General features: G+C 38.4%; 1 protein-coding gene across 4 annotated transcripts in view; it reads left to right on the top strand.

Moving 5' to 3' along the window:
* The window catches only part of LOC121323102 (histone deacetylase complex subunit SAP130-like), a 59,396-nt gene that overhangs the window by 10,859 nt on the left and 34,408 nt on the right, over nt 1-14,129 (top strand). For 3 of the 4 annotated variants that reach the window (XM_041263886.1, XM_041263883.1, XM_041263884.1), the window contains exons 4-6: nt 5,591-5,686; nt 6,325-6,492; nt 6,882-7,020. In XM_041263886.1, the coding sequence (XP_041119820.1) occupies nt 5,591-5,686; nt 6,325-6,492; nt 6,882-7,020 (403 nt within the window). The remainder of the gene's footprint in view (nt 1-5,590; nt 5,687-6,324; nt 6,493-6,881; nt 7,021-14,129) is intronic. The other variant, XM_041263887.1, reaches the window with a different exon arrangement.

Raw genomic sequence — 14,129 nt, 5'->3', positions numbered from 1 at the left:
GTGTAATAATGTGTACGGTAACCAAAGAGAGCCCACGTCTCAAAAGCGGCTAAGCAAAGCCTTTCATTATATGCTGTTGTAGTTATTTCAGCTATTTAACATGCACATATAGGAGTGCTTGTCAGAAAATGAAAATACTGTATTCAAGATTTGAAAATGTATGTGTACAAATGATACTCGTTTTTTTTTTTTACAAGCAAACTCGCAACTGAGCTGTTAGCAGTGCTGAAAGGTAAACAGATTTATACTAATTATAATAGTAAACGCCATTCAAACAATCATAATACAAAATAATCGTTCTCAGATCGTTGTAGCTTGTAGCCTCTCAAGTCAGCACCAGTCTTTCTACTGATACGAACAAGTCCTAAAGATTGCGAGTGGAATTTCTGACCTGAACACATTGTACCCCAAATCAAAACATTAACAGTTCGACTTCCACGTGGCGTACCAGGGTATCAATCAGTGCATTTTTTTTTTTTCTCGCTGCTGTCTCAGCAGCAGGCAAACATCTGCTATCTTGAGCTATTACTGTGAGACTGGATATGAGGGCAACTAAATGCTGAATTGGCAACAAAAATGCTTCTGTTTTATTTGCAAGTATGGGTAACTGACATTTGTTTCACTGTCGTCATGAAGCCAGATTAAGTCTTTCTTCCACTCTATATTTTCATCTTTTTTTCATAATTTGTTTCTTTATCATTATTGATTTAAACACTTTACTTTTGGCTTATTGGTGCAGTTGGTTGCTTAGTTGTAGGAAAAAAAAAAAAAAAAATTGCCATATCGAGGTAACGAGTATTACCAACTGCACTTCAGTATGCAGTCTCAGATGCTGACCGTACAAATACGACGTGCGGTGGGAAAGTTCAGAAGAGTTCAATTATGCCATTATCGGGGGTAGGTATGTTTTTAAAAATGGGTTTGTGTTTTTTTTTTTTTTGTTTTTTTTTAGCTTTTTGGCACACTGACCCATTTTCCTGCGTTCATAAAACAGAAGCCATGTGGACTATACTGTATACTTTATACAGTTAAAAAATGTTACCGGCCCAGTTGGGCCTGTGGTGCTTTATAACTACCGGCCAAACTGTGCTCACTACCGGCCGCCGGGCCATGGTTAATGTCGAGCCCTGATCTAGTAGTTCTCGTGCATCATTCGTAATACACTGAAATTAATAATTTTATAAGCTGCTGACATCATTGTATTGGTATAAATCAACACCTGTATATACAATTTATATATAATTTAGCCGCAACCCTCACCAGGAGAAGCAGACTGATGATAATGGATATTTAACTGATTTGTATTAAGATTGGGATAAGGAAAATCTTGCGCTACAGAGGAGGACGACTGGTCGGAAAGAACGTTCCCCTAAAAAAACAAAAACTCTCTTCTCTGGGAAGTGGAGGAGGTATCGTGGTATTTCATGAAAGTCTATCAAAGTATTTTGCACGACTGTCGAGTTTGTTGCTATGGGACGAATTAGGCGAATTAGCGTGCAGTTTACCATGGTCTACCAAAGTGTAATGGCACTTAAGTCGCACACTTTTGCCTTGCACTTTTGGAACAAGCACAATCATGCGTCATTTGTGCGTACTCAAGCCCTGCTCAGTTGGTTATGCAATTCTGGCATTCCGTGTAATGCAGCTGCTAACTACAGCTTTCATTTGTTTCAACATATTTATGCTAACAATGGTTTTCTCAAATGAGTCTGGTATTGTGTGATTAAAAGAAGCAGCCTCACAAAGGAAAACTGCATCCTGTATCGGCCTCGTGGTGTGTTTACACTTGTTGTTTTTAGGACATCTTTGGGCTGGCTTAGGTCTTTTTTTTCTGCTTTGTAAACGCACATGGACTACTCTCCACTGTCCTAAAAATGGCCAACTAAAATGGCTCCAACAAAAAGAGAGCGACGACTTCAGACACAAGTGTCCTGAATATTTGCACTTATTAACTGTTTATATTGGAGTATTTGTAAATCTACGTTTTATTAAGTTGTTGTCAAAAGTGTACATACCCCAAATATCTATACTTTGGGCTATGTAAACCTTTGACAATAACTTTGGCTTTATTAAACCAGGTGCAGACGCCGATGGACGTCAAAGAAACAGTGTAATATTTGAGTATCAGTGAGAATTACTGTTATCAAATAATTTTATACAAAAACTATCCTGGATTGTGTCGTCTAATTTTATATATATTTGTAATACCACTCTGCCTCTTCTGCCTTTGATCTGGGGAGGGGAAACTTGTCATCCGTTCAGTGGTCATTATGACGTCACAGAGCACCTATTGTAATTTAGATGGTATGTGCGCACATCAGGACCTAAGCCGGCTCAAGGCTCAACCGCAGTGTAAAGTGAGTCAGTTTAGGTCCGAGGTGGCAGTGTAAACGCAGCAAAAGTAACAAGGTACAACCCAGACATCTCAAAGCTGTCCTCTTGCAAGAAACAGCAGAAGTAGGGTTACTGATTTTTTGTTCTGGGGAATAGCAATCTGTTTTTCAAAAATGACCAATTCTGTTTTTCCCACTTCTAATAATTAAAACATGGCATTTTAAGATAAATATAATAAATTTAAAATAAGTAAATAAATATTACCGCAGTTACATTTATTATTAAAGCCAAGATTATGAACTAGACTCTTGTTGCTGTAATGTAAGTAAAGTGCCTGAAGACACTTCAAACATGTCATAATGTTTATAAACATCACTTGGCTCATTGCTGGTATTAAAATAAACAAGACAACTTAAGAGTTGTATTACAACAGTTATGAAAACAAATGTCCAGCACAGTTGTGAGAATCATATATTCTTTTTAAATTACATTTTTTTTTTTTTTTTTTTGTTGTAGTACCGTAGTTGTAGCTCTATAGTACCTCCAAACTGTAAATTTAAGGATGTTGGAATGGTGGTTTGTAAATAGTTACATAGCATACTAAATTACTTCAGTCTTAAATGAATACATAAAGCAATTTATTTCACTGTGGCATCCTCTGAATGTGACTGCAATATGTGAACTACAAGAATTTAGCGATTTGGAGTACGCCAGAGAAAAATCCCCTTCACTCATCCCAGCCATTCTCTTCTTTTACTTTCTTTTGTTGATTTCCTCTTTCTGTGTCGGTCCAACCACATGCAGTTGTTACTTAGGACTACTTTGCTCTTTTTATAGTGTGTTCAATTGTTAAAGCTCCTGATTGCACCACTAAATAAACCTGGTTTCAGCGGGTCTTAACACAGTGCTCACCTGTCTGTTTGGGAGCACATTGCACTGTGAATCGCTTTGTCAGATGTTAATGATGGGGCAGGCCATGTCTTCAGAATACCATTTCGGTGCAGTATTTTATTTTTTTACGTCTTCGCTTCATTTATGCGCCACAGAATCGGGGTCGGGCTCTGTTTGCGCTTGCACTTGCGTATGCGCTGTGATCAGAATACAGCCCTAAGAGTTTTATTTTAGACAGGTAAGAGTTTCAAGATGTTTGTTAGTAAAATGCTTTTAAAACACATGTCTTTTTTCCTTAACTGTATGAAATAGGTAGTAAATGAGGAAAAAATTATTTCAATCAGTGATTTAAGTCAGCCAACCCTGTCATATATAGTCTTCCGCTAACAAATTAAGGTTGTTTTGAAAAAAGGTTTAGTTTTATTGCTGGCTTTGCAATAATACATATTAGAGTTTAATAGCAATCCAGCAATGTCATGTGAGAGTAACCCTATTTACAGTGCTCCACACGTGAAGTTCAGCTTTTTGCTGACATTACAATAACCTGGATAAAAATATCACTGTCCTGGTCACAAAAGCAAAGTTTTGTGGGGAATAATAGCCATTTTCTATACTTTTGAGGCATTAGCAGTTAGGAAATTAGGAAAACATAGTCTGGTTGCACTGCTCATCCCACCTGGCAATGCACGTTTGCGAGTCCAGTGGTGCAAAGAGCACAGGCAATGGACTACCAAGCAGTGGAGAAATGTGATATTGTCAGATGAGTCATCCTTCTCCATGTTCTCGACAAATGGACGAGTGCACGTGTGGCGCCAACCTAAAGAACTCTATAGGCCTGGGTGCTTGGTTCCAACAGTGAATGGTTCTGGTGGTTCCATAATGTTGTGGGGTGCATTTTCCTGGCATGGTTAAGGTGCAGTCATTTCCTTTTAGAAGGCAAGGTCAATGCAAATCGCTACTTAATGGTACTGAGTGATCATCTTCACCCCATGCTGCAGCATTTCTTTCCTCCCAGGGGGGGTGTCTTCCCGGATGACAGTGCCCCCATCCATAGAGCATGTGTGGTCGCCCAGTGGTTTGCTGAGCATTAGGCTGATGTTATCCAAATGTCATGGCCTTCTCAGTCAGCAGATCTGCACCCAATCGACCATTTATGTTATATTCTGGAACTACGCCTGAGACCGTGTTTTCCACCTCCATCAACCAGGCGTGAGTTGATTGACTTTCTCTTGGAAGAATGGTGCCACATCCCTCCTGCAGAATTCCAGAGGCTGGTAGACACTATGCCACGGTGCATACTGGCCACACTTGGTGGCCCAACGCCCTATTAAGTGACTTTTATATTCTGCATTAATCGAATGACAGTAAAACTTGCAGTTTTTAGCAAAATTCCATTCCCAAATTGCCCAATTCCATTCCCAGTGTCTATTTCTGCGAAAAAACAGTAGCCCTACACAAGTCTCACTAAAGTTCCAGTGGGAACTGGCACTGGAGAGAGACACCATAACACTCTCGGTGAGTACATTTTGGCACCTCTGCCCCAGTATAGTGCCATGTGGAGGTCATGTGACTCAGTTTCTTACAGTACAGTTATTGCCTTAATGATTGGTTAAACAGCTATATTGTTTTAACAAAAACTCCCATTTTTAGTTGTAGTCTCAGTACGATACGTTTTAATCATACCTGAAAACATTTGGCGCTTTCACATTGGTGTTAAATTCTGTTCACCAGGTGTGTTCCGTTTATCTCGATCAAACATATGTTTGGTCTAAGAGCATTAATTTCTTAACATCGCCATGTTTTTGAAAAGGTAGCCGTAGATACTGAATGCAAATTTGACTACCGCAGGTTTCCACATATCCATTTCCCCATACACATTACCCCTAAGATGTTTTACTTTCTTACTCGCAAAAACCTGTGATGCCTGTATTGTGCATTGTAGATGGTGTCCGCCCCCCCCAAACATTAGTGGCTGGGGCAGGGGGAGGAGTGTATGTTTATGTAGACAGACTTAAAATTCAAGTTCTCAGTAAAACCAGATAATGATTTTGGTTAACCACCAGTTCTAAATTAATTTTCAATTTTTATTTCCATCACTTACGCACTTTTTCAAAATGTTACGTTACGTTGTCCTTCAATCAATCATCTATTCCCTTATACATTCACAATGACATAATTTTGAATCTTAGTACGGGCTCCAAATTGCTGAGGTGAGGATGTTGCTAATTTGCTTTAACATTGTTCTTGTGTGCAGTCTCGTTTTTCAAAATTATTTGAAACTGATGACAGTAATTTAAGGGGGCTGTGGCACCCGCCCCCTGCACACCAAGGAACGAGTACATTTTCAGTCCTTTTTCTTCATTAGCTTTGGCATACTGGACAAGAGCTGTCTGGGACAAGGACACTGTCATACGATTCCTTGAGTGTCCCAGTGAATGAGGATGGGCGGTTACCGTACCAGGTGAAATATTCCCTTTGAAAACAACACTGTCATCATTGTAACGCTGAATTGAGACTACTTATTTAGGAGTCTTATTTTTTGGAATACTGAATACCCTCTGCATGTAAATATCTGTAGTTTTAAATCGGGGGTTCTCAAACTGGGAAAAGGGGGATGCAAAAGAACCATAGCACAAGCAGGCTAATGCAGAATGTTTATTCAAATGTATTTCCTTTTTTAGTACAGTTAATTTGCATTGACATGTATCTAGTGTACGTAATGGCTTTTGGCAGAAGTTTGAGAACCACTGTTTTAAGCAATGTTTTGATCAGTGTAGCAAACCCAGTTAAATGTAGATTTTCTTGGTTTGCATGTGGCCCTGTTGCAATGTATTACTAGTAAAAAGGACGCAAGATACACATAATGGAACACATACTACAACTATGAACCGCTGAAATGTAATACCAACTGGGTTTTCATATTACAGGGCTGACACCCAAATCGCTGCCCCCACCCAAAACTCCCCCCTGAATTATATTTCAAACCCTTTCCCAAAGTGTCATGCCCCCTACATTGGCAATAAATCCCTCTGCTTGTCACACAGCTGTTTAGAGGTCTGGTAATTCTTGTTGGAGAGAGTTTATTTTGTTTTGTTTCAGCCTACCCAGAAGCCTACAGTGCCTAGCCGCCCCATTGCCCCAGCACCAGCGTCCATTCAGGGTCACCTTCCCATGCCACCCAAAGTCTCCGGTCATGTCACTGTTACCATGGAGAGCAGCATGCCTCAGGCCTCCACCATTCCTGTGGCAACCATCAGCGGGCAGCAGGTGAGGGGGCAGATGAGGGAAAGTGTGTGGGGCAAGGCAGAACCAGCTTTGGTACTGCACGTGTAAATTCAGCTTGTACTTTTTAAAGTAGAACGGTGACACCCCAACTGAAGCGAACACATTCTTGTGGACCTAAAAAATTGAGCCCAAAAATACTACATTCTAGATCACTTTTTTACTTCATGTATATTTTATTAATCCTGGACATAATTTGAACCTTTATCCACCAATCCCTTTCAAGACCTTTTTAAACCTTATTACATTAGTGACACTGTTGGGAGACTGCAGTAGATGGCAAGTGCTCTACAGTTGTTTTGAGGGAGACTATGTAATGACCCTGTTTTTGTGTACTATGTCCTCTGACACTGGGGTCTCTTGTTTCTTCCCAGGGACACACCAGTAACCTGCATCAACTTATGGCAGCCAACGTGCAGATGTCCATCATCCGGAGCAGCACCCCTGGACCTCCTCTGCACATAGGACCTTCAGCAACACCCCAGCACACTTTCACCTCCCACTTACCCAGAGGTGAGCACAGTGGGGTATTGGTAACAGATACTTTTCAGGGTTCTCACCAGGAATTTTTCACAGCGTGGTGGTGGGAGGGGGGGGGGGGGGGGCGGGGTTGGCGGCGGGAAAAGAAACGGAGATCTGCGTCCGTCCTGCAGGACGTAATGCGCATGTTTATGCTTTGTCAGTGTCAGTGTAAAAAAACAAGTTAGAAAAACATAATAGCCCTTTAAAGGGGTGATGTCAAACAGTCAAAAACTGTCTGGAGACAGAGAAACAATTAGGCCACTCTTGTCAAGCAAATAGGCACTATTGGAAAGGTGCTGGGGCCCAAGATTCACACAATTCTTGCTGCTAACTTGGAGACTTTTTTTGATCACTATGCTCCACTTGAAGTGCTCTTTGTATGACTTGAAGTATGGTAAAGTCAAGTAAAATAACAGTAATGAGAAAATATTTGAAAATGGTATATAATGGACTTTTTGCAAATGTGCATCCATCAGTGGTAAAAACAATATGTATTTTGGTAACTTGATTTTTACGTAGGGTTGTAAATGTTGTGAATGGTTAAAAATGTATGTACGAATGTCAGTACTAAAGGGCCGTATACCAGGAGATTTTAATGCTTGAAACAAAACAATATTCTCCTTGATATAGTGGAGTTATGAACTTGGCCCAATAAGTCATTTGTAAAGCATTAGACACATGTCCTTTGCATTTCTTGGTCATGGTTTGACTTCAATGAGTGTGTCATTTCCATGCACCCATTTTCCAGTAGCACCTACTGTAAGAACAGATAGTGTCCTGAGTCAACACCCTGTTCCTGGTGTATGATAATGGAAGATAATTGGTAATTCCTGTTGTCTACAATAATTTTGCTCTTATGCACAGCAGTAAACTTGGCATTGTGTCACTTTGTAACAGTCCCACCTGGTTTGGTTTCCCAAAGCATAAGTTGGACTGCAATCATTGTTCCTTCTGATTGAATAAGTAGATGTTTCATGATTGGAGAAGTGTTGCATTGCCTACATTTACTACCAAGAATGGTTGCCCATTTGCCATTTCTATATGACATTGTCCATTTTCATCAATGGGAATGCATGATGGAACAGAGCTATTATATGTGGCTTCCCAAAAGTAGGCCTCTGTGTGTGATGTGTGTTGGTCTGGGCCAAATATCATCTCTGCTTGTTCGGAGACATTGTCCTGTGCAAGTATTTGTTTCAGAAAGACACCTGCTGCTTTGTAGTGCAGTAAACAGACATTGTAGGTTCTGCATTTTCAAAGACAGAAAGGTCAGCAAGATATGTTGCTGTCATGAGTTTTGAAGCATGACTCCTGCCTTAAGTTTTTCACTAGTCGGGTGATGTAGTATTGTTTTAGGCATTGGAGTCGTAAAAAGTTTTTCCTTTTGTATGTTCACTAATTGTTTCACTTTGTAGCAAATGTTATAGGTGTGTCTTCTTTTAGCTCTTACAAGGATATATTTGTCAGCATAATATGCTCTGTACAAAGTGTTTTTTTTTTTTTTTTTTTGTTGGGGCATGATTGCTGGAATAGAAATTTCTTCGGCTCTGGTTCTTGATAAAGTTGTGCTTTGTGTTGTTTTTTGTGCTGTGTCTCCAATTATTACTAATCTGGTGGTTTGGCTGTTTAGTTGTTGGTTCCAGTGACGCTGTTCCTGCTGCTGTTGGGCTCTGGCCTCTGGTTCATTGCGATGCTGATCCTGCTGGATTGTGTTACAGTTGTGCGATGGTATTCCTGAATGTGATGTTCGCTCTGGAGATCTTACTTGGATAGTTGTCCAATGGTATTCCTGAATGGGCAGATTCCGTTCTGAATATGGTACATTGACAGTTGTGTGATAATAGCTCTCAACGAGCTGTGATTGGCCAGGAGATGCTACATGAAGAGTTGCGCGATAGCAGCTGTCAACATGCTGTGATCAGTGGAGATTGCTGAAATTGTGGTTGGGATCCATATCCTTTTGGTGGTTCAAGTGGTATTCACGTCATTGTCTTAGTTGTTTTTTGGTGAAAGACATGATGGTTCTAGTATCTCGGGCTGGCTATAAATCCCTGTAGGAAAGAAATTATAATCCTTAATATCATTCTATGAATATCCATAAGCATAATGTGATACAAACAGACATGGGATCAAATGCATTTACATTTAATTAAATGTAAATGACTGCATGTATTTGAAAATTGGAATTTGCTCATTGCAAATGTCATGTATGTACAACCAAACTAAATACAAATGCTAAATGCATTTCAAATACTTTGGCATACAACATTTGTTAATTGAGCAATTTATTATCATGAATTTGGCACAGGCCTTCACCAAGGTGACATAGGAGTATAGTTTTTATATAATGGCAACATAAACACAGTAGTCACTTAGTAATTTCCAGGCATGTACCAATATCAGAAGCATGTTATGGATAATAATTGAGATCCCAGTTTGACCAATAACAGCAGACACAGTGGGTTCACATGACCAGGTTTGTGGAAAAAGTGACACACAGTAAATGATATACATCCATACATACACACAATAGAAAGTCTACACCCCTTTCAAGATGTTCACCTTTTGTTGCCTTGTAGCCTGGAATTAAAATGCATTAAGTTTTTTTTTTTTTTTTTTTTTTTTTTTCCATTTCCATTCATCTACACATCCTACCCCACAACTTCCAAATGAAAAATATTCTACACATTTGTAGAAACTTAATTTAAAAATAAAAACTGAAATAGCTTGTTTGGATAAGTGTCCACCCCCCTTGTAAAAGCAATACTAAATTAGCTCAGGTGTAACCAGTCACCTTCAAAATCACACACCAAGTTAAGTGGCCTCCACCTGTGTTAAATTGTAGTGATTCACATGATTTGAGGATAAATTCAGCAGTTCCTATAGGTTCCATCTGCTAGGTAGAGCAAAGCATTCTCCATGAACACCAAGGCGCTTTTCAAAAGAACTCCGGGACAAAGTTGTTGAAAGGCACAGATCAGGGATGGGTATAAAAAAATGTCAAAGGCCTTGAATATCCCTTGGAACAGTCAAGACGATTATTAAGAAGTAGAAGGTGTATGGCACCACCCTGCATAGATCAGCCTGTCCCTCCAAACTGGATGACCGAGCAAGGAGACTGATCAGAGAGGCTACCAAGAGGCCAGTGGCAACTTTGCAAGAGCTACAGGCTTTTATGGCCAAGACTGGTCAAAGTGTGCATGTAACAACAATATCCCAAGCACTCCACAAATCTGGCCTGTATGGATGGCAAGAATGAAGCCATTACTCAAGAAAGTCCAGCTTGAGTCCTATTTTGAAGTATGCAAAAAAAAAAAAAAAAAAAAAAAAGCACGAGATTCTGTAGCCATGTGGCAAAAAGCTTTGTGGTCTGACAAAACTAAAATGGAACTTTTTGGCCTAAGCGCAAAGCGTTATGTTTGGCGCAAACCGAGCACAACGCATCACCCAAAGAACTGTAAAGCATGGTGGTGGCAGCATCGTGTTATGGGGATGTTTGTCATAGACAGGGACTGTGTCAAGGGAAAATGAATGGAGCAACGTACAGAGAAGTCCTTGAGGAAAACCTGCTGCCCTCTGCAAGAAAGCTGAAACTGGAATGGAAGTTCACCTTTCAGCATGACAACGACCCAAAGCACACAGCCAAAGCTACACTGGAGTGGCTAAGGAACAAGAAGGTAAATGTCCTTGAGTGGTCCAGTCTGACCTAAATCCAATCAAAAATTTGTGGCATGACTTGAAGATTGCTGTCCATCAACGCTCCCCATGGAACTTGACAGAGCTTGAACAGTCTTGTAAAGAAGAATGGTCAAATATTGCCAAATCTAGGTGTGCAAAGTTGATAGAGACCTATCCCAACAGACTCACAGCTGTAATTGCTGCCAAAGGTGTTTCCACAAAGTATTAACTCAGGGGGCTGGAGACTTCTCCAATTATGATCTTTCAGTTTTCTATTTAATATATAATATTTTTCTCAATAAAAACTTTTTTTTCCCCTTAATGTGGAGTATGGTGTGTAGTTAAGTGGGGGGAGAAAAAATCCTCATTAAATGCATGAAACTCTGAGGCACTGTCACAACAAAATGTGAAAAAAGTTCAAGGGGGTGTAGACTTTCTATAGGCACAGTGTGTGTGGGTGTGTGTGTGTATATATATGTATATATATATATGTGTGTATATATATATATATATATATATATATATATATATATATATATATATATATATATATATAAAATGTGTAAAATAAATGTGTATGTTTGACAAGTAAAAATAAAACTGTTTTGATTGTAATGTTTAATAAACATGAAGTAGTGTAAAGGGGAGTCCTTTTAGTTTGCATCTTTTCAGGTCATCTTTACCAGCAATACTGAAAGGATTATTTTTATCACTTTATTATGTGCAATATTATAGAAAAGTATTTAAATGCATTTAAAATTGTTTGAAGCTTTCCATGATTAAGTACAAATGAAAATGCTTCTATTTCAGAATAAACAAATACCAAGTCAAATGCAAATAGTGCACATTATAAAGAAAAAACAACTTCAAAGAATCCAAGAAAACAGAAATATTGTTGAAACATAAAATACAGTAGATAAGAGTATAAGCAAGCAGGCAGTCAGTAAAAGCAGGTGTGTGACCTTCATGCATTTGGGTAAAATATTGTGTGTGAAATAGAACCGAAAATGGACAGAAAAAAAACAAAACATTAAACTATAGCAGATAAAGTAACATATGGCACAGATTAAACACATAACGTTTAACAATTATTTAGAAATCCAAATGCCTAAACCAGTGTTCTGCCTAATGACTAATCAACACTGCTGCTTAGGAAAAGAACACTTCTATTTTACTATATACACGTACCTAGATATTAAACGTGTCTCAAATTCTTTGGTTTTACAGACTAAATGTATGAAAAGACAGATGTATCCGTGATAATCAAATTTAATGTCACTCCCTGCTTATTGTAATTGAATTGAAATGTTTGAATATTATGCATGTTGTTTGTAAATAGGCTGACAGAAACTTTATTATTTTAATATGTGATCAATGCAGTGAAAAAATAAATATCGCTAAAGGAAGATGCATTGATATATCAACAGTGTTTGCATGATGTTAGTTTAATAAAGTATTGGAACTAAATAAAATACGTGAAAGTATATTAATGCCTAAAGTCGAACATCTCAGTTTTATAGAGTTTTACACTCGGTAAACTGAAAGAAAAGCTGTCTGGTGTCTTGTAATTACACAAGCAGCATAATGCATTTACAATACATAGTTCATGGCATATTGATAATGCAGATTTGTAATTAATGCAAAATGAGCAAAATGTCTTGCAGGTAAAATTGCATTATTTTATAGCAACATAACCTAGCAATTGCACAATTGATACACAGTAAACTTTAACTTATTAACTTACCGGATGGTATGTTGCTGGTTGACATGCAGTTGGTAGAATGCAGAAAATCCCTTAAGTTTTTCACCGAATCTCCAGTGTCAATACAATTCGTACATTTCTCAAACCAACGAAGACATGTGTAATATCCAGCTTGCAGTGAAGAAGTATAGAAGCGTCCACTTTCTTGCAAAATTTCCTATAACGTGGTGTGAGAAACAACATAAAGGCTGTGGGGAGTACAGGTCGATTTTGTTGTTATTGTTTATCGGAATTCCAATTATTGAACAACTGCTTCACAATAATGCATAACCTTTCTCCATTACGTCCTCTGAAAATGCGCCAAGTCTACACACTAACGTAAAGCTGTATACTGCTCACATAAATAATCAAATACAGTTCATTTTTTGAGGTTGATACACACGGATGAATTTACTCCTAAGAATTTGTCCAAGCAATGAATTTATTAAACATGCTGCCAGGTGCACAACTAACGTGGTACACAGGATATTACCAGAAGCAAGTTACACAATTATAAAATTAATATTGCATGCAAAAATGTTACAATGAGCAATCAATATCGCATGCAAAAGTTAAGGTACCAATAACAATGTATTCTGCTAAGCGTTCTTTGAATTATCCGTAGTGAATTTTACTTGCATCCAAACCAACAAGCATGCTTAATCGCACTGACTAGAGAGAAAGAGAGCTTATTATAGGAACACGAGTGCATATACTTAATCTCTGTAGAAAGTCTATGTTTCAAATTCGTAGAGTAGCGTTTGTCCTTCGCGATTTCAGGGCTAACCAGCAGGAAATGTTTTCCTGAGGCTTGGATTCCTTGTTTGGAGTGCATTTATGTACTGGAGCGAAAAACAGTTCCACTGGCCATGATTGACAGAAGCAGTTGTGGCAGTGAAATAAATACAGGGACAAAATCGAAAAAGAAAAAGCGAGCGTCACATCGAAATGTGAAAAGCAAAGTGAAAATTCTGAAATAAATACACGAATAAATATCGAAATAAATGAATAAATAAATACACATCGAAATAAATGAATACATATTGAAAAATGTCTATTTTATTTATTTCTAATTTTGGCAGGAAATATCCTCCATAGGTCTATACAAATATCAAAAGCTGTGGATCAGCCAAATCAATTAAAGGATTGAAGGATTTTAAAAATGTACTTGTGTGAGACTGCCAACACATTCCACGTGTGCTGGTAGATGAATCAATACAGACTGTTTAGTTGATTTCTTTTTGCCCAATGTTTGTGAAGACAGTGGCTCTAATTAGTCAGCGGGCGGCGCTGCTTGTAAAAAAAAAAAAAAAAAATAAATAAATTTAAAAAAAGCAAAATGGAACAAAAAAAAAGCACATGGCATCCAAACTGAATTTAAAGAAAACTAGTTGTACAGACCAATTACCAGAGTCATGTTTCAAAAGGTGTAGCTCAAGGAATACCAGTTACCCATGTACACACAACTAAAATGTGACCGTAATACAAGTCACAGGGAGGTGGAGCAGTCATGGTTTCAAACATGTCGTAAAACTTCAAATAACACTATGTAACACAATTTTTGTTCCTGGGTAGTAAGTGTTATTTCCTAATTGCTTATGCGTCAAAAGTATAGAAAATGGCTATTATTCCCCACAAACTGTGCTTTTGTGACCAGGACAGTGATATTTTGAAATTTACC

This window comes from Polyodon spathula, chromosome 11, assembly GCF_017654505.1.
Source record: "Polyodon spathula isolate WHYD16114869_AA chromosome 11, ASM1765450v1, whole genome shotgun sequence".
Classification (NCBI taxonomy): domain Eukaryota; kingdom Metazoa; phylum Chordata; class Actinopteri; order Acipenseriformes; family Polyodontidae; genus Polyodon; species Polyodon spathula.
This window is presented reverse-complemented; position numbering and strand designations above follow the sequence as displayed.